The sequence below is a fragment of the Macrotis lagotis genome, chromosome 2, assembly GCF_037893015.1.
Source record: "Macrotis lagotis isolate mMagLag1 chromosome 2, bilby.v1.9.chrom.fasta, whole genome shotgun sequence".
In the NCBI taxonomy this organism is placed as follows: Eukaryota; Metazoa; Chordata; class Mammalia; order Peramelemorphia; family Peramelidae; genus Macrotis; species Macrotis lagotis.
In genome coordinates, this window is record NC_133659.1 from 325,353,638 (window position 1) to 325,374,701 (window position 21,064).

General features: G+C 42.7%; 1 protein-coding gene across 3 annotated transcripts in view; it reads left to right on the top strand.

Annotated features, from left to right (window-relative positions):
- ABTB3 (ankyrin repeat and BTB domain containing 3) overlaps positions 1 to 21,064 on the top strand; it is a 284,630-nt gene that overhangs the window by 250,601 nt on the left and 12,965 nt on the right. For 2 of the 3 annotated variants that reach the window (XM_074226775.1, XM_074226777.1), the window contains exons 7-14: positions 1 to 102; positions 3,082 to 3,175; positions 3,318 to 3,453; positions 4,156 to 4,376; positions 8,634 to 8,812; positions 14,256 to 14,361; positions 15,282 to 15,384; positions 18,438 to 18,519. In XM_074226775.1, coding sequence (XP_074082876.1) covers positions 1 to 102; positions 3,082 to 3,175; positions 3,318 to 3,453; positions 4,156 to 4,376; positions 8,634 to 8,812; positions 14,256 to 14,361; positions 15,282 to 15,384; positions 18,438 to 18,519 — 1,023 coding nt within the window. The remainder of the gene's footprint in view (positions 103 to 3,081; positions 3,176 to 3,317; positions 3,454 to 4,155; positions 4,377 to 8,633; positions 8,813 to 14,255; positions 14,362 to 15,281; positions 15,385 to 18,437; positions 18,520 to 21,064) is intronic. The other variant, XM_074226776.1, reaches the window with a different exon arrangement.

Genomic DNA, 21,064 nt, shown 5'->3' on the forward strand with positions numbered 1-21,064 from the left:
GTAATCAGTACTCCTCATAAATATCCATCCGTCCACCCTGAGACCCGCCACTGGACGGCTCTGACATTTGCTGTGTTGCATGGACATATTCCTGTAGTTCAGGTATTGCTGCTCTATTGTGTTACCTACATCTGACTTGTAATTTAGCCCCTTGCTTTCCAACCAGCCTGCATTTCTCTGACAATGGTCCTATTGGTTAGTTGTAGTAATAGAAAATATTTATGTCATATAAATGAAAATATGATGCGTAATTATCTATATTACTTAGCTTTAACCAATATAGAGTGACTACACACACACACACACACACACACACACACAGGAGTCACTATCATTTAAAAAAAAACTAAACAAAACTAAAAGCCTGGAAAAATTCTTTCCAATTTCTCCTCTTGATCATTTACATTTATGTATTTATTCTTTCCATTTTTTAAGTTAAAGCAAGATCTTGTTAGTTTTAAAAGACTGAAACTTTATTATGAAACTGTCAGGAGCCCTTGATCACTCAAAGTATACAAAGGAATAAGCTTTAGAAGGTGACATCAAGGCTATAACTTCCACTGACCTTATAGCCAAGGTCCATCACAGACTAGCCATTATGGTTAATAATCCATATATATCATCCATGTCCAAGGACCTCAAGGAACTAGGCACCACAACCATATCCAGAATTTCCTCAGGGAAACACTTAGGGGACAAGAGAAACTCATCTAACTGACAAAGTAGGAAAGATCTACATGATCACCCACTCCCCAAGACTTAGAGCTCTGCTGAAACAAGTTCTTGTCTCTTCTCTCCATTCCTCAGTAGGAACTCTGCTTCTCCCTGCCCAAATGTGCTGACTTGAAGACATCTAGTAGGGTGGTAGTGGTGGGGCATATGCTGGTAAATATTTAACTGGGTCTCAGAAGAAAATAATGTAAGCATGAGATGCTTTTAAGTTTTTCTCAGAAAAAAAGAAGTCAAACCTGGATTTGAAACATTTGTATACATCTCACATTGGAAATGTAATAGTTAATTATCACAAATGGGCTCTAACATTCCCCTAGGTTGTGTCCTCCTCAGTACAATTGGCCATACTTGCTCCCTACCCACTCCCTGTTGCTCAGTTGCTCTGCCTTTCCTTCTGTGCTAACAGTTAACTGTCTTCAGGGTCCAAGAAATGTGAGAACCTTGTAACTTTGAAATTGTCCCCTGCTAGGGAAAGGCCTTTGATTATCTTTTGTGGTACAGCCATGGAATACAAAATGCTTATTTCCACACTCAGTCACCTCCTCACCAAGGAAGAGTAACAGTTTATGGCAAGTGATGGCTAAGGAATATAGATTCTTGTAGACAGTGTTGCTGTCAAACTGATTGGGGAGATGATTTCATGTTCACTCAAGAAAGCTTCTGCAAGTCAATCAGTAACCCTTTACTTTGTTCATAGCTCTAAATTAGGGAGAGGGAATATTAATTCTGTCTTCAAGGTTCCTGTTGTTTTTGTTATTTGTCCTTCATTTTCAAAGAGGACTGATGATATTTATTCCAAATGGAAAAGAAAGAACAAATACATAGGAAACCTAACCCTTCTGGGTTTCTGTGAGGCAATGTGGCATAGTGGATAAATATCTGGCCTTAGGGTCAGGAATAGCAGGCTATAAGTTCCACCTCTTCTTACCCAGGCAATCATCTGAGGCTTATATAGGTTATAAAAATTGAATTGGTAGAGTGAGTTTCTTCAACAAAAGTTCCCTATTCCAGTGAAATCATAAATCCTAACCCAAAAGAACAGTAGTACATAGCTGAAATCATGAAGTCAGGAAGACCTGGATTCAATTGCCCCCTGACCAATGGCTGCTTGACCTTGGACAAATCATTTAACCTTGAAGTATCTATCTTCTGTAGTTATCTAAGTTGGAGAATAGTTGCGGATCTTCCTTGGTTAAGGGACTTTCTTAATTGAGGGTTCTTTGTAAGCGGTGAAGTCACGTATCTTACCCACCCATCCACTTCCCAAAAATAGGAAAGGAAGCTGGGATGGAACTTGCTAAACTTTTTTATAGGATAGTTTATTTAATGTAATTGTTTGCAATGTTGTTCTTAGATATCCCAAGAATATCAGAGCTCAAAAGAAACTCAATGATCATCTAGCCCAGGGGTTCTTAAATTTTTGTGTCCTGATTAAAGTCTATAGGATTACAGAAGAAATCAATTCCATTGAAATAATTATCAAAATATTTTTAAAATAAGTTTATGAATTAGGCCCAGGTTAAGAACCCTTGATCTAGTCCCATACCTCATCACCTACCTTTTTATGGATGATAGATAAAAACAGAGAGTGATTTGCTCAAGAACACAATGGCAACTCATGCCCAGTTCTTCTAAGAGGCCTGGGGCAGGGTTCTTTTAGTCCCATCCACATCAGGGATATTTGCAAAGAATCCCAAGACTAACTCGAGGCTGGAAGGGGCCTGAGTGACCACTGAGTTCAACTGTGTCATTTTTTAGAGTTGCAGAAACCAGCTCAAGGAGGTAAAAGGACTTGCCTAGATCATTAAGTGTCAGAGAGAGGTTCTGAATCCTGATGCTTTCATTGCAGAGCCAGTGTGCTTTTCTCTGCATCAACTCGCAGTGGGTAGGAAGTAGGACCAGGTTGTTCTATAAAGCCCCTTCCAACACCAAAGTAACCACATGGCTCCTTCTGGGGCCAGTTTGTGATCACTGATCAGGAGTAGCATGTACTGCTAGAAGATAATGCAATGGCCTTTATGCATCTCCTTTGGCACAATGCTGGTCCTATTCTGGGATAAGAGGAATGGTGTATTGAAAAGAAATCTCTCATACCTCTGCAACTATTTAACCTTCAGTTACACATTTCCCTCCATGAGCCTCAATTTTCTTCTCTGTAAAATGGGGAGATTGGACTAGATAATTTCTGAGACCCCTTCTAGTTCTGAAAGCTAGGATTCTGCGTTCCATTTTGGTCAAATCATACAAGGATACTGAATGGCCTGGGATCTTCAGAGATTTGCATAGTATTATCTCTTGAGGAAGTGTCCATTCTCTCAGCATTTCTAAATGATCACTTTCCCTCCACAGCTCTTGCTAGATGCTGGGGCCAAAGTAGAAGGCTCTTTAGATCATGGAGAGGAGAACTATTCGGAAACACCCCTGCAGCTGGCTGCCGCCGTAGGTAAGGAAGAAGGGGGTTTCTTTCTCATGATGGGAGGGTCATATCTCCCCTTCCCCACCCCACCCCCCCTTCTGAAGTTGGATGTGCTAGGATGCTGTGTTCATCTTCTTGGATAAAAACACACCCTTCTCTGGGCTTACAGGAAATTTTGAACTGGTTAGTTTGCTGTTGGAGCGAGGAGCCGATCCAATGATAGGAACAATGTACAGGAATGGCATTTCTCCAACCTCACAGGGCGATATGAATTCTTTCAGCCAGGCTGCAGCCCACGGACACAGGTAGGCTAGGACCAGTCAATGACACCAGCCTCCAGGCATTCATAGAATACTAAGGAGCAACAACAGGGATTCCCCCCTCTGTCCTGCTCAGACCTTAGCTATCTCCATCAACTTGCAACCCAAAGCCAGTTTTCGCTAGTCTGAGATGGTCCACTGGACTATCCTTTGGTGGCTTCACTTTTATCCTTTCCAACACTGACCATATCAGTGCCTCCAATATTAGCTTATAGGAAGAAATTCCCTTTGCATGTTGTAGCCAGAGCAGTTCATATCAACTATCATGAAGAGGATGGAGCCTTTCACTAATAATAAAATGGAAGCAACTCTCAGTTTTACCTTACTGTTTATGGGCATCCATTTAAAAAGTTCCCAAATGGGATTTTAAGCACTTGGCAGTTTTGCAAATCTAATTCCTTTGGAAGGGAGTGGAGGATAACTCTTAGAGATCCTGGCCTTTTAGGTTTAGGTTCCCAAACTTTGCTTCACTTCAGTGTTCTGATTACATTCGATGGGACCGTTCTCTCGGAAGGAGACGTTATTAATCTAGCCCTCAGAACCCCTTGCCAGAGTCAGTCCCATCCAAGTATTCATGGCTGTTGTTTCAATGGCAGGTGGAAGGAGGCCCCCACCCGCCCCCCCACCTCCCAGTAAGCAGGCTCCTTCTCTGAGTATCTTCCTCTCTCTTGGGCTTGTGATTGACAGGAATGTGTTCCGCAAACTTCTTGCTCAGCCAGAGAAGGAGAAGAACGACATCCTATCCCTGGAGGAGATTTTGGCCGAGGGCACTGACTTGGCGGAGACAGCCCCGCCGCCCCTGTGCGCCAGCCGCAACAGCAAGGCCAAACTGAAGGCCCTAAGAGAGGCCATGTATCACAGCGCTGAACATGGCTACGTGGATGTCACAATTGACATAAGGAGCATAGGTCAGTCCTGGTTTCCCTTCCCTGTCCCTGGTCTGGCCTCCCTAGAGCTGGTCTGTTCAGTCTGGTGCCTCCCAGGGGCCAGGCCCCCCTGGCCAGAGCACATGTACCAGCCTTTGACAGGACTGCAGAAGCTTGTCTGAGGATGGACACAGCCTAGCCCAGGAAAGGATATTATTACTGTCAGCTCTCCCTAATCACCAACATGACATAGCCAAGGGGGGAAAAAAAAACACCTCATCCTCTAATCATTAGAAAACATCTCTTGGGCCATTTCTCCCTGTTGTCTGACCCCTTGAGCTGGCTGGTGGAGGGGTTAATGGTGGCATCATTGATTCCCACCCTTTTCACCCTCATGTTAGAAAAGGACAGGTGGGGGGATGGCTCCTGTATAGGCCAGTTCATAATACATCTCCATCTAGTGTGTGAGGGAATAAAATTAGACCACCAAGACCAGTCAAGCTTATGAACATGCCTGCCTCAAATCTAAAGACAGAAATTGGGAATATCAGAAACCATCAGACCAGGAAAGTGGGAAACAGCCTCACAGCCCAAGAGAAGGGTGTTGCCTAATGGTTGTGAGCTGAGCTAGCTTGCCAAGATTTCTCTCTTTCCTTTTTTTAAAAAAAAGTGTACCTTGGGCAAGCTGTGCCCCTTAGAAAACTAACTCTCTCTCTCTCTCTCTCTCTCTCTCTCTCTCTCTCTCTCTCTCTCTCTCTCTCTCTCTCTCTCTCTCGCTGCAGTTTAATATATGATAAGCTACATGCGCTTGCATGGAGAAGTCATTTTGCATGATTATGCAACTTAGATTCAAATAGGCAGCTTCATGCGAGATGCGCTCTCCCTTCTGTACTCTTAAATCAGAGGAGGATTGCGGGGAGAGGGAAATTGCAACGATCAGGTGCTTGAGAGGGTTCTGTTCGGTTGGAGGGGGGAGGAGGCAATGTAGTAATGTTGCATTCTAGAAATGTTCTGGACAAGGGAGAAGCTAGGAAAATGAGCTCCACCCTTCTGGCTCTTCTTGGCATGTTCATGGTAAAACACATAGAGGTAGCTAGCTAGATAGATAGATATGGATATAGATAGGTGATAAATCGATGGACAGATGGATGGATGAATAGAGAGGACCTCCACAAGCATTCTGTCCCCTAGTTCAATGGTCCATTAGCTGTGCTCCATACATGATCGTGTCTGGGCTACCATGTTAAGAATGAATTTCAGTAACCACTTTCTCATTGAGATTACAGGAAAGGGGAAGATTTCTCTACCTGGAGATACAAGAGACTCAGGGAGAAGCCTGTCCAAGCCCCTCCACTTAGCAAACAATGATTCCCCAAAGGTCACACAGCAAGTTTATGACAGAAGCCACATCGGAGTGCATGCCTGGTGTTCCCGGCTCTTCCTCAGCACAGAAAGGGAGGGCAGTGGGCTGATTAGTTCAGAAAGGGGCAGTTAGTTATGTGGTGTTCCCAGAATCTCAATATTATCAGAGACCTGAGTTACCTGCCTTATGTTAGGAAAAGATTCTTCCCCTGCCATACATATATCACAATCCAAGTCACCACAAGTTCATCTCTTTCTCTTTCTCTCTCTCTCTCTTTGCTTGAATATCTCAAACAAGAAGAAGCTTGGCAGAGGCAGCCCCCTGTTCTTTGGGCAGTTCAGTGGCAGGAAGTTTCTTTTATGTGACTACCCACCTCTCTTATCCAGGGGTCCAACTTCTCCACCCAGGGCTCCTCATCTTGTCCTCAAGGGTTCAGAGAAACAAGATTAACCCCTCTGCTATATGATGGCTTTTTAGTTACTTGGAGACAGTTAGCATTTCACCTCTGAGTTCAATGGTGAACCATAATAAACTGACACATAACAATCTGAACATCCATGCTTTATATGATTGCATATATAATATCTAGCTTGTACATACATACTATATCTTATTAGTTATGAAGCAAGGAGTAAGGGGGCATTAATGGATAGAAGGATGGCCTTGGAGTCCAGAAGAGCCAGGTTCAAGTCATAGACTCTGGGCAAGTCACCCAACTTCTCTAGAAACCATAAGTTTCATGAAAGAGAACAATCTTCATTAGTAAAGGGAGTTTCCTCCTCCAAGTATGGACTGATGGGGATGGAGACAAAGCTACTGTTACAGTGGGTATGGGTGACAGATATCGGAGGGCTCCAGAAATGGACCAATTGTTAATAATAGTTTAGATTTATATAGTCCTTTAAAGTTTGCAAAGTATTTGACTTGCCTTCTACATGGCTGGGCAACATGATGGAGTCAGAGCCCACCACAGACATTTACCAGCCCTGGGCAAGTCAAAACTCTGCCTCATTCTCCTCAACAAAATGAGGGGTTTGTTCTTAAAGGTCTTCAGTGGCCCTTTTGGATCTAAATCAATAATGTTATTAGCCTAAATATTGTTACCTAAATTTTACAAAAGAGGAAACTAATTCCAAGTAACTGCCTTTGAGGGCAGGAACTTTTATGCTTTTTTGTATTCCCAGTGCTTAGTACAGTACTTTGCAAGTCGTAGGTGTTTAATAAATGTTTATTGGGGCAGCTAGGTGGCACAGTGGATAGAGCACCGGCCCTGGAGTCAGGAGGACCTGAGTTCAAATCTGACCTCAAAAATTTAATAATTACCTAGCTGTGTGGCCTTGGGCAAGTCACTTAACCCCATTGCCTTACAAAAACCAAAAAATAAAAAAATATATAAAAAATTTTTTTAAAAGAATAACTGTTTATCAACTAATTGCCCCAGGCAATGAGTCTCTGAAGCAGAATTCAATCCCAGGGGATTCTGACTTCAAAATAATGTACTTTCCATTATGCCACATTGCCACTCTAAGGCCACCCCTGTTTCATGAGTTAAAAATCAACGGCTCACAGATTTAGGGTTGGAAGGGATCTTAGAAGTCATCAAATCCAACCACCATATTTTTCAGATAAGGAAACTCAGACTTAGAGGGGTTAGTGATTTGCCTGGTGCTATATAGGGAGTAGGCAGCAAAGTGGCACAGTGGACAGGGTGTTGGGACTGGAGTCAGGAGGATTCATCTTCATGAATTCAAATCCAGCTTCAGACTCTTACTAGTCATGTGACCCTAAGCAAGTCACTTAACACTGTTTGCCTCAGTTTACTCATCTGTAAAATGAGATATAGAAAAAAATGGCAAACTACTCCAGTAACTTGGCCAAGAAAATCCCAAATGGGGTCATGAGAAGTCAGACAAAAAAATATATAGGCAGTAATTATCTAAGGCAGGATTCAAACCTGGATCTTTTTGATTCCAAGACAATCACTCTGTTCACTAAATTACATCCTGTTTCATTCTTCTTGTGTCCATTTTTGTGATAAACGTGCATAATAATGAAACTTAGCCTGGAGTGATTGAGGGGTTTATTGACATACCTGTAGGAACGGGCAGTCCCCCTAGTGGGGAGAGCCCTGAATTGTGGCAATGTCCAGACATGTACAGTTTGAAAGGCTTCTACCTCCCCTCTGAGTCCTGATAGGCCCTCATCATTAGGGGTACAGTCTAAAAGATACATCTCATGACATCCTTAAACATGATTTCCCCCACCCTGGACATATAACACAAGTTATGCAGATGAGCCTCAAATGTCAGAGGGAGGAGTGTAGATTAATATGCATGAACTTTATTAAGCAAATGTATTTCAAAGGTCAGAGACCCTAGGTCAACTCCTGAGTAGCTCAAGCCAGCCTCCCCCTGGCTAAGGTACCTTCATGTTGGGTTAGGGGACCTCTTCCAGTTCAGTGACTGGTTGGAGTCATTTCTTTGATCACCCTGTCCTTTGTTTCACCTCCACGTTCCTGCATGTTGATGTCTTTTCAGTCTAATCTAATCAATAATCAGAAATTCCTGTCTTGGTAATGTATCATTCTAACAGATACCTGTGAGATCCTAGCAATAACCTCTCATATTCTGTGGAAAACAAATACTCCACAATTTCTCACAATTTTGCTTTCCTCATTAGACTGTAAGGTCCTTGAAGACAAGAGACTGATTTTTCCCCCTTATTCCAAGTACAAGGAAGCTCCAGGGACTGCTCTTGTTTTTAATTCATATCTCCAACACTTAGCACAGCATCTAGCACTCTTAGTAAATGCTCATTGACTAATTGATTATAATATCTTGGGCCAGGACCAAGCATCAGCTCAAAATCCAATCTTCTTGTGGTTGTTTTTTGTCTTTTCTTCCTGTTCTCTACTGTTCCCCTCATCACCGCTGCAGGAGTGCCGTGGACTCTGCATACGTGGCTGGAGTCTTTGAGGGTCTCTTTCCAGCAGCACCGGAGGCCGTTGATCCAGTGTTTACTAAAAGAGTTTAAATCTATCCAAGAAGAGGAGTACACAGAGGAGCTCATTACCCAAGGCCTTCCTCTGATGTTTGAGATCCTGAAGGCAAGCAAGGTATGGATGGAAGGGGGCTGGGCTTGCTGTTGAATCTAAACGCCCAAAGAGAGATCATGGTGGCCACACAGTTCCCCCTGAATAACAAGCTTTGGAGGGTTCCTGCTTCTCAGACAGCAAATGTTCCCAGATGATTTGACCATAAATCATCAATAAAACGAGGACCTCTATGGCTCCTTCCACCTCTAAATCTATAATTCTACATAGGCTGGCACAGAATCAACCATAGATTACACGTAGCTCTTCAATCCATGGACCCCAGTTTTCTCATATGTAATATGATGGGAGGGAGTCAGAGTCAATGGCCTCTAAAGTCCCTTCCAATTCCAAATCTATGATCCTATAATACTATACTTAGTGCTGGGCCTGGATACCTAATTTCTCGGCCACCACTTGCTACTTGTGTGACTTTGGGTAAATTACTTTATGGATAAGGGAACTGAGGCCCAGACAGGAGAAGCCATTACCCAAAGTCACACAGGTAGATCAGAAGAAATGACAGGATTGAATTAATAGCATTTATTAACCAGGCACTGTGTGCTACGTACTGCTCATGGGCCTATAATAACATTGAAGATTTAGAACTGAAAGCCAGCGTAAAGGTCATTTAGTCCAACCCTTCCCATTTTTTTTATGTATGAGAAAAAGGAGATGGAGGGAGAATAAGTGATTTGTCCAGGGTCCCATAGCTAATAAGAGTCAGAGGTGGGATTTGAACCCAGGCCCTTTACTCCCAGTCCAAAACTTTGTCATATTCAGCGTAGCCTAAACAACTTCTAAGGGCCCTTCCAGTGTAGAGTATCCACAAAGGAGCATCCAGAAGAGCAAAGAGCCTCATGGTCATTTATTGTGAGGTTCAGTTGGATGAATGCTTCACCTGCAGAAGGAGTGACATAAGAGCCATCCCCAAACATCTGAAAGACTGTGGTGTGGGAAAGGATATAGGCTTGCAATGAGAAGTTGGCCCCATAGGGCCCCCTTGGGAGGTAGTGATCTCCCCCAAGGTAGAGTCTTTTTTTTTAGGTTTTTGCAAGGCATTGGAGTTAAGTGACTTGCCCAAGGCCACACAGCTAGTAATTATGAAGTGTCTGAGGCCAGATTTGAACTCAGGTACTCCTGATTCCAGGGTCGGTGCTCTATCCACTGAACCACCTAGCTGCCCCAGGGTAGAGTCTTGAAATAAAAGCTAGGTGACCATTTGTCTAGGGTTGTTATGAAGAAGATTCCTGTTCAGGTAACTCAGTGGCCAATCTCTGAGAGCCTGTGATCTCAATCAATCTCAGACAAGCATTTATTAAACACTGAATGTATGCCAATCACTATGCCAGAGAACGAAATGATCTTTCCTACCAATGAGCTTAAAGGGAAGGAGTAAATGGCAATTTCAAAGTGGCTCATGGGAAATGAGGTTATCAATTTGATTGGCGCTGACAAAAATGGAAAGAAAAAAGCCCCAGCAGACAATGGAAAGACCACATAATGGGCAAAAATAAAATGAAGCATGTTAACCAAGATGATTTGTTTTTTAGAAGAGATGTAAAAGAGGCTATCAGGGACACATGAAGGAAGGGGGGTGAAAGCCACAAGGTGGATGGTCCAAGGGGATATTGAAACAATAATCAAAGACCAGGAAAAAGGGTCCCTTGCTAGTGATGGAAAAGATCAGAAAGATTCAGGGAAAGAAAAGGACAAGAATCACATGGGCCAAGAAAGGAACGTGGACTAAAAGAGGAAGACTCAAAACTGATGAGCTCAAATAAATACACATACCTGATTGTTTTCTAAAGCTAAAAAAAAAATGTGATCTTGTCAGGGACAGATTCATTTTCTCTCCTTCAACCTTTTTTAGGCCTCAACTTTTCCAAGTATGAAATGGGGGGGTCTGGACCAGATAAATGTAGGAGTCCTAGGAAGATATCTGTTATGAACCTATGCTTTCTGACAGTCTTCCTTCTGAGTTATCCTGGAGCTTCCAGATCTTGGGAAAATTATAACCTGTGTGAATCCACAGGATGTGGTGGCCAGATTTAAAATCTCCATTGGCTCCCTGCTGCCTCAAAGATAACAAACAAAATCAGCAGCCGGGCAGGTAAAGCCCTCCATTACCTGGTTCCCACCCACCTCCAGTTTTATTTCATTTTTCCCTTGCAGGAGGTTCAATTGGCCAGCTCCCTGTTCCTTCTACATAACTTGCCAGCTCTTGCCTCCATTCTTTCAATATGGATCCTTGTACCTAGAATGCATCCATTTCCAATACCCATGTCTTAGACTCCCTTCAAAATCCAGAAGAGCAAAATATAGCTTCCTTCAAAATATAGCTGAGTCCTTTCTTTTCTAAATATATGTTGCATCCCTGCAATAGAATGTAAACTACCTGTGGGCAATTGGGCTTTTTTTTTTTTGTCTTTGTATGGCCAGCACTTAAGATAGCGGGCCTTATCCATTTCTTATCTTCCCTCCTCTTCCTCCTCTTTCTTTCCCTCCTACTCCGTTCTCCTTCATTCTTATTTTTTCCACCTTCATTCTCATTTCCCTTCTCCCTCCCCGCATTCTTCTCATTCTCCTCCCAGTCCTTTTTCTCCCTTCATTCTTTGCCCTTTTCCTTTCTGTTCTCATCTTTATCATCTTTATTACTTGCGCTGCTTCTTCCCCATCATCTTCCACTTGCTCTCTATGCCTGGGATTTCATCAGCATTGAACACTACTTATGTGGAATCTCTCTCTCTATGGAATCAGATCTCCCATCTAAAAAGTTGGCCGCAGCAAAGAGCAGTTGAATCCTTTGCCCATGTTCCTATCTCTACCAGGATTCTGAAGGAAGACTTGAACCCAAGTCTCCCCGACTCCAAGGCCAGTTTTTTCTCCACTATACCTTAATAAAGGTTGAATCAAATTGAATTAAAGAACAAGGACAGGAAGAGTATGACATTGGCCCATCTGGAGAACAGTAATCTGGTAATCCCAGATGACCCTTCCCTCCTCTCAAGTCCTTCTGTGTATCTATACAGTTAAGAGACCCATGGACCAGAGTCCTTCTCCATATACGTGGATCCGGCTTTTTCCATGTGCAGATGGAGCACCAGGTACAGCATGGTCACGTGCCACTAACCATTACTAACAGAGTGTTGTGTCCCCAGCAGCCCAGCTTGCTAGAACATGATTCTGCAGCCTTTCTGCCCTTCCAGTTGAGTCAGCTGGCTAAGTCCTTAGGAGACTCGAGGAGAGCCAGTGGCAGAGACTGATTAGCTGTCACAGTCCTGCCCTTTTCTCAACTCTCTTCGGGGATAAGAGCCTAGCTTCTGAAGCTGCCATTTTGGTCACTGTAACACATCTGTGCCTGAACCCACCTCTCTAAGGAGACCATTGGCTTCTTGCCCGGGCAAAAACGAAAGAACAAGTTTGTGGCTCCCCTTTGATGAATTCCAGGTGGTTACAAAAAGGCCTTGGTCCAGAGCTGACAAAATCCATTTGGGGGTACAATCTGCAGCTACCATGGTCCAGACCCTCCAACCTTTCCCTCCTTCCCCTTGGGGCTCATCTCTTTCACAAGTATTAACTGGAGCTAATTACATCCATACCTCTTACCCACAGAGGTAAATCATTTTAAGCTTAAACAGGACCATTAATTTTAATTCTGTAAACATTTATCAAGGTGCCTCTCTGTACTAGAGCCTAAGAAAATAAAAGAGAAAAAACACAAAATGGCCCCTGTCCTCCAGTAGCTTCTAGGCTCACTGAGATGAACAATGACAGCACCTGAATGGGCGTGCTTACACAAAACAGGAACCCTGAGCAGGGGAACCAGAAGAAATCTGGAGCAAGCCTAATGGGAGAAGAGAACCCTAGGCTGGGAACCAGGAGGCTTGAGTTCTAGTTCTGGTTCTACCACTGTCTTCAACAAGTCGGAACCTTTGTTTCCTCATCCTTATAAGGGGAACTCCCAGTATTCTAGCACTCACTCGGCAAGCATCTCTTAAGGCATCTACTGTGTGCCAGTCACTGGGAACACAAAGGTCAAAATGAAACAGTCCCTGCCCTCAAGGAGCTTATATTCTATCTATAGACATAACATGTGCCCAAATCATTATATACCACATATAGGCAAAATAAATATCAGATGAAAGGCAATTTGGTGTAGTGGATAAAAACTGGCCTCTACCATCAGGAAAATCTGGGTTCACTGGCCACTCAACAGTGCCCAAGGAAATTTTTTTAAGACCATAAACAGTGAAGCAGGTATCAAAAGGGGATTTACTCACAAAGAGTTCAATATCCCTAAAAAAATGACAGACCTGGTCCTAAAAATATACCTAGTAACTAGAACATGGGGTGGGCGAAGAAGAGATCAGGAAAGGCCCTACCTAGCAGGCTTTCTCTTCTCTGTCTACTCATTGGGGGAGATCAATGAACAGGAATGACAATCAGCTCACCAATCATGTACATCCCAAGAGCTATCCAAGGGGATACAAAGATAGAAATGCAACTGTCCCCACCCTTAAGAGGCTTAATATCAGTGAATATGTTCAAATATGTCCAAAAATGGTCAGTAGAATAGTGGGGGGGCAATGAAGGGGGAAAAAGATAGAAGGAAAGGGTCTGAATAATCTTGACTCTAGCTAATCAGACTGAATATTGAGAGATGCCTATACTTTAAGATATCAACTTCAGTAACTTGTCCCCTTTCTGAGGACCACAAGATGTAAAGGACCAGAGATTTAGAGGTAGAAGAGACATCAGAAGTCATCTACCCCAATCCTCTCATTTATAGATTTTGTCCTTAGGTCCAAGAAATGACCTGAGCCCAGGTCATACAGGGTAGGGGTGACAGAACTAAGATTCAAATCCAGAGTTCTGAAACGGCTGAGCTCTCCAAAGATCTCTGGTTGCTGCAAGCACTCCATTCCCATATTTTAGGTATTAAGGGCACTGAATTTGTGGTTATTTGTGACTTATTCATGGAGAGCCTTGTCATTGTGCCAGGAGCAATCATCTGCTGTTTATGAATGGGAAATCCCTGTTTGCTGAAACCCATGAGGCAAAGCAATGAAGGCAGTTAGGTTTAAAAACTAAACTTGACTTTGTCTGCTGTGACCCCCCAAAACCTACTTTCTAATGGATATTAAATAAACAGAATATGAGAGTGTATCTTTCTAGGGTATCAGGTCCCCAGGATTCATACCTCTTTTCCCAAAGACCTGTTGGCAATGAGACCTACGAAAATAGAACTTGGGTAGCTCAAGAAAGCCAGTCTGTGTCCCACCAGGATGAGAAGTTTTTATGCCAAATTCACTCCTTTCCATCAGATTTGGCAACATTTCTGTGGGAAAAGAGGTCTCTCCTGGCCTCCCCCAGGACTTTGCTTTCCTTACCACCAAGTGCAGACACAAATTGGTCAGACCCTTGAAACCCCCCGACTCTCAGAATTCTTGTTTCTCTTCCTTAGAATGAAGTGATCAGTCAACAGCTATGTGTCATCTTCACTCACTGTTATGGACCTTATCCCATTCCAAAACTGGTGGAGATAAAGCGAAAGCAGACATCCCGACTAGGTAAGCTACTACCCAGAGGCTGCCTTGCAACTTGCAAACAGAGAGGAGGGAAATCAGGGGAGAGGAGGCCAGGGGAGGGAAATACATCTACCTACTTCTTTTAGCACATCCTTAGGAAGTTTTGCACTTGGAAGGAATATTATATGAAATATCTTGGCTAACTTGACCTATCCCATTCAATCGTTTTCACGAGGACAAAGAAAAGGTAAGCTAAGGTTCATTGATCTGACAATGGAAGAGCCTTGATGTCATTCTAAGCCACCTTAATTTTCTCACCTAGAAAAGCAGGACTTGAATATGATCTTGTCAGGTGCCACCTTGAAGGGTAGTCCTGGGCCTGGAGGCATGAAAACCTGAGTTCAAATCAAGTCTTAAATACCTATTAGTTTGATCCGAGGCAAGGCACTTAATCTGTCTACCTTAGTTTCTTCATGTGTATAATGAGGATAATAATAGCCCCCCACCTTGTTGGTTTGTGAAGATTAAATGAGATAATAGTTGTAAAATGCTTCACATACCTTAAAAACTCCATATAAATTCTAGCTATTAGCTAGCTGTGTTAGAGCTATGATCTTATGAGAAATGAACAGGAGACTGAGGGACAGTCTTAAAGAAGAGGGCGATGGGAAAGTTGTGTACCTTTCAAACTTCAAAAGCAACTGGGTTCTGACTTTAGATGAGGATTCAAAGGAGATCCAGCATGTCTGCCCTCTGGCAGACAATTAACCATTCAAGGCTTCCTATGAAAGAATACCATGTCAATAGCCTGGATTTACCTTTGACTGAGTTGTTTCCTATCACAGTTAGCAATCTGTGGCTTCAAAGCCCCAGTTTTCCCATCAGTGATGATACGTAATGCAGGAAGTCTCACCCCTGCTCTAGACTAAAGCTCCTCCCTCATTCCTTTTCCTTCTTTCTAGATCCTCATTTTCTCAACAATAAAGAGATGTCTGATGTCACCTTTCTGGTGGAAGGAAGGCCATTTTATGCACACAAAGTATTGCTGTTTACTGCGTCTCCCAGGTAAATGCTTGGTCTCATCTTGGAAGTCAGTCCTGGTCACTACTGAGCTTGGGGCTGCAGCCATTCACCATTTCCAGAACTTAAAAGGGGGTGGAAGGAGGTTCATGAACCATGTAGCAAGTGAGAGAATTGAGGACCCATGTTTTCAAGATCAGTCTCCCAAAGAGAGCTGGCATGCCAGAGAGGTGGGGGACTATAAGAGTGAATTGAAGTATGCATTGTTGGATATGACCAGAATGTGGATTAATTTTTCTTAATTGTACAGCTTTAATTTTTTTTTAAAAAGGCTTTATGACATGTGTGGAAGGGGAAAGTATTCTCATGGGGTTCACTCCCAGTCCTTAGAAGTTTCAACAATACGGGGTGGGGGGAACATTAAAAATGTTCAGGGAAGGAAGAAAAGAACAAGAAATAATTAAAAATGGAAGGCAAGAAGGAAGGGAGGGAGGAAGGAAGGCAAGAAGAATGGGAGAGAAGGAGGAAGAAAAATTAGATAGATAGATAGATAGATAGATAGATAGATAGATAGATAGATAGTAGATATGCCTCACTAATTCAATTCAAGCATCATAGAATTAGGAATTAGGGAAGTTTTATGGAATTTTGAAATTTTAAATGGAGCTTGGAATAGAACTCAGTGGATTGCAGGGGAAGGGAGAGAGGGAAAGAAAGAGGTAGGGACAAAGCTAAAGAGAGAAAGGACTTGAGGACTTGGGTTCAAATTTCACCTTTTCTACTACTGTGTGTTATCTTTGTCACAAAGTCTCTCTGGACCTCAGCTTACTCATCTTTTTTAAATGGTTTACAGATAAGACCCATGGAGTTAAATTGACTTGCTCCAAGTTAAACAGGTGTTTGGGATAAGAATAGAGATTTCACTTCCAAGGTTCCTTCTAGCTCTAAATTGATGATGCCAGATGGATTCTTTAACCATTCTAAACATGCAAAACTTGGGTCTGACTCTTCTAAATCCAATTTTCATAAAACAGAGCAGGAGTGTGATGGATGGAATCTCTATCTGAGAGTTTAGTCCCCTCCTCTTCTCATTCCTTCTGCAGATTCAGCAGGAGATGTATCTGAAAATTCAGAATCTGACTAGACCAGAGCATAGTGGGAAAAGAGAGAGAATGTGACAACTCCGTGGCATGGTGGAGAGACCCCAATGGAACACAAGGATACCAGAGAAAGTCAGAGTAGGAAGGAAACTAAGTAGGTAGGAAACTAAGGCACAGAGCAGCTAAGTGACTTACCCTGCTTACTATACAGGCAGTATATGTGCCAAAGATGGGATCTGAATCCAGGTCTTCTGATGTGAGAGTCAGTAATCTTTTGTAATATTTATCCATGACAGGGGATCATTTAAGTCTTTGCTTGTAGACCACCAAAGATGGTGGAAGTCATCACCATCTGACATAGTTTGTTCCACTTTGGGAAAACTTTATTCATTAGGAAGTCTTTCCTTACATTAAGTCAAAATCTGCCCCACAGCATACTGTGCTGAGGTCTGGAACAAGCAATATAACAGAAGTAGCAATTCAGAGCCAAGAACCGTGGCTGGATTTGAAGCCAAAGGAACAATCACTTTGATTTTTGGCAACTTATGTGACTTCTCTAACCCTCAGTTTCCTTCTGTGTAAAATGTGGGAGTTGGGATTGAAGGTTTTCTCTGGCCATAAATCCTATAATCCACATTGGGACTTGGGAAATACAGAATGTAAATTTTAAGCCAAATTCTGAAAGAGCTGGTGAAAGGGGGAGCAAAGGAAGCCTAGAGAGTCATAAACCACCTCTTTTATTTTATGAAGAAACTGAGACACAGGGAGTTGAAGTGATTTTTCATAGATTCAGTCAGAAGAGACCTTTAGAGACCAATACCATTATTTTACGGATAAGGAAACTGAGTAAGATTAAATGATTTACCTAATTTTTCAGTCATTTTTCAGTTATGTCTGACTCTTCATGATCCCATTTGGGGTTTTTCAGGAGAGAAATGGTGTTTGTTATTTCCTTTTTTGACTCATTTTACAGATTAGGAAACAGAGAAAGAGTTATGTGACTCACTCAGGCTCATGCAGCTAGTAAGTGTCTGAGGCCTGATTGAACTCAGCAACCTAAGGCTCCCTGACTCTGGGCCCAGCACTGTGTCCAGCTGCCCCTGATGGATCACTATCACAGAGATGATATACTTCAAACTTGAGAGAATATTTAAAGTAGATCAATGAAAGTCTTCAAGCAAAGACTGGATATCCGCTCATTCATGAATAGTATCGAAGCCTTTCTTTGAGTGTTTTTCTATATTAGAATCCTTAGAATACTTGTACACAAGTATGACTTTCTTCTTTAAGACTTCAGTTCTTTCACATCCATTCTCATTTGGCAAGTTCTCGAGTCCTCAAGGTAGTGGATTCCTTCCCACATCTGAGTTGGAGGGGCTAAGCTGACTGGCTCATCTTTCATGCTGTTAGGGTGTACTGTGAAATAAGAAGTGTCTCAAGAAGTCTATTTAAGCTTAAAACTGCTCAAAGATTTTTTGGGACACCCCAAACTAGGGGCACAAATGAAATCTAATGGAAAGAGAGTGACACACCTTCAAACACACCCAAATACAGATGATAGATGATAGATAGATAGATAGATAGATAGATAGATAGATGAATGGATAAGTGGATAGATAGATAAGTGGATAAATGGATAGAAAAATGGATAGATAGATAGATAGATAGATAGATAGATAGATAGATAGATAGATAGATGATAGAGAAATTCCTGGTGTAAGAATATTCCCCTTTTACACCAATCATTGCCAGTCTAACTTTGTAGATTAATCCTAGGGGCCCAGAAACCCAGAGAGGGTAGAGATCCAAGGCAAGATTTGAATCCAGGTCCTCCAGATGACCACCATGCTATCAATTCTGGTGAATTACCTCTCTCTGTTTACAGATATTCATATAAGGAACCAGCACTGTTCCATTTACTCATTGATCAGAAGAGGCTAGGCTGGTTGGCCAGGTTTTTCCATTCTTTTTTTTTCTCTTTGTTTTTTTCTCATCTAGGTTCAAAGCTCTCCTGTCCACCAAACCAACAAATGACAGCACGTGCATTGAGATCAATTATGTGAAGTACCCTATCTTCCAGGTAATCTAACCCTCCATAGCACCAGGAACTTCCCGGCATGCACAGTACAAATCCACTTGCCTCCCTGTTATCCATCTTGGGGCTGTGCACACACTACCTATGGACCTTCCTTGGACTTCCCTTGGTAGAAGCATAGGGGGATGCATATTGATTTTAACATTAACCAAGCAAAATGCAATGAAGGAAAGTAAGTCTATTTTCTAACAAAGTAGAATCCATTCTTCCTGAATTTAATTTCCGCCTCAGATGTTTTCTAGCTGTGTGACCCTGGGCAAGTCACTTCACCCTGTTTGCCTCAGTTTCCTCATCTATAAAATGAGATGGAGAAGAAAATGGCAAACCATTCTAGTAACTTTACCAGGAAAACCCCAAATAGAGTCAAAAGAATTATACATGATTGAAACAACTGAATAGCAAAAGAATCCATTCATTCAGTAAAACATGGTACAGAGGGAGGAAGGAATATTTCTTTTAGTTTGAGGACACACAGGAAGTGGAAATGAGGAGAAAGGGCATTCTAGGGAGAGGGGACAGCCCCAAAGAATGGCTGGAATTGGGAGATGTCATTTCATTCATGGAATATCAAGCTTATGTCAGTGAGGAATGTGCAGGAGGACAGGGAAGGTTGGGATGGGGGGAGGGGCTAGCCTATGAAGGACCATGAGAGCTAACTAGTACTATCCCTTCACCACATGACCAGCCCACCCTCGCTTCTTCAGACACAACTCTTGATATATTTTACCACCTTATATTTTACAAACAAAGAAACTAAGGATTTGAAAGTGGCTGAGTGATTTGCTGTTGACACAGAGTTAAAGTCAGACTAGCACTCTATCTACAGCCCCATATACGTACTAGCTGAGTGACCCTGGGCAAGTCATTTAACCTCTGCCTGCCTCAGTTTCCTCATCTGTAATATGGGGATCATAGCACCTACTTCATAGTGACGTTGACAGTCCATGAGCATTTATTAAGCCCCTACTACTTTCTAGGCATTGTACTAAGTGTTGAGGATTCAAAGAAAGGGCAAAAATGCCGATCCTCATAGAACTTACATGTTATTGACAATACCATAGATGTTATCTTTCCTGATGTTGCTACAGATGCGAAAGCTGCTTCTCCAGGCATTCAGTCAATAAGCAATTGTTAAATTCTTGCTATGAAGCTCTAAGGATAAACCACACCAAGAAAGACCACCCCCCAAATCTGGCCCCATCCTTACAGAGTTCACCTTCTTCCTCAAGAGACAATATACAAACATCTAAGAAATATAAACAGTGTAAATAGAAGGTAATTTCAAAGGAAAGATACTCAGGAGGGAGGGAAGGGAGGCCTCCAACCAAACTGAATCTTAAAGGAAGCCCGGGAAGCTTGGAAGCTGAGATGAGGAGGGGGAGCAATTGTAACAAGGATCAAAATGAAATAACATATGGCAAATGCTCTAAAAACCTTCCTGGGCTCTCTAAAGCTGGTTGCTGTTGTCATTATGATGTTAACTCAAACTCCTATCCTCTAAAAACCATATGGTTTAGAGGAAAGAATCCCTCTTGCCTCATGGAGGCCCCAGAAGCTCTTGTGAGGTAGAGTCTGACCCCTCGACATCCCTCGTTCACTCACACACAATAACTCCAAAACTCTCTCACTGCCTGGGAGTGCCTATGACTATGCCATTAAGCATGTGGCTAATTGGGAAGCTCATTGTCATAAGTATTGGAAGAGCTGGCCCAGATTAATCATTGGGAGTATAATGGCTTTTGACTGGGCCTAGGGTTCCCTGCCACATTAGCCTGAAGTTATAAAGGAAAGGGACGTGTTAGTGAGGCCTTGGGGATTTACCTGGCCCACCTCCCCCCCAGAAAAGGAGTGATCTGTGATTTGGGGCTCAAAATAACCTGAGTGGAGCTGAAACCAGCCCTGGAGGAGGGTCCCAGGTGTCCTATTTATTTCACTTCCACACTGATGGGAGAATTTTAGTAAATGAAACTGCTTTTTGTCCTCAGGATGTGAAGTAGGGAGGAGGGAGGCAGGCCCACGAAGCCCAGTTGAGCTAGTACCTGGGGCCCAGCCTTGCTCGGATTAGAGGTTGCCAAGAAAAACAGCTCCAGAAGGGGTGTTCTTCACTTTGTAACCATTCACTTGGTTTCATTCAGCTCCCCTTCCTAGAAGCCCTGGAGGTGGCAGGTCAATTAAAATTCTTTCTTCTCTCTAATCCAAAGTCAACTGTGCAAGAAACAGACTGGCTTTGCTACAGCTCTCTGAAGAATATATGTTCCAGGAGAATGGGCATCTGGGGTGGTGGCAAAGTCCAATCCTGCTGACCCAGGATTGGAAGGTCAAAGGATTTAGCCCTGAGAGGGCCCTGAGAGGTCATCTTGTCCAACATCCTTCTTTTATAGCTGAGGAAACTGAGTCCCAGAGAGGGTATGTCACAAAGAATCATAAACCTAAAGGCAGAAGGGACCTTAGAGACTCTCTAGTCTTATTTTACTGTGGAAGAAACTGAGGCTCAACCCATTCATTCACCAGATGAGAAAAATGAGGCCCC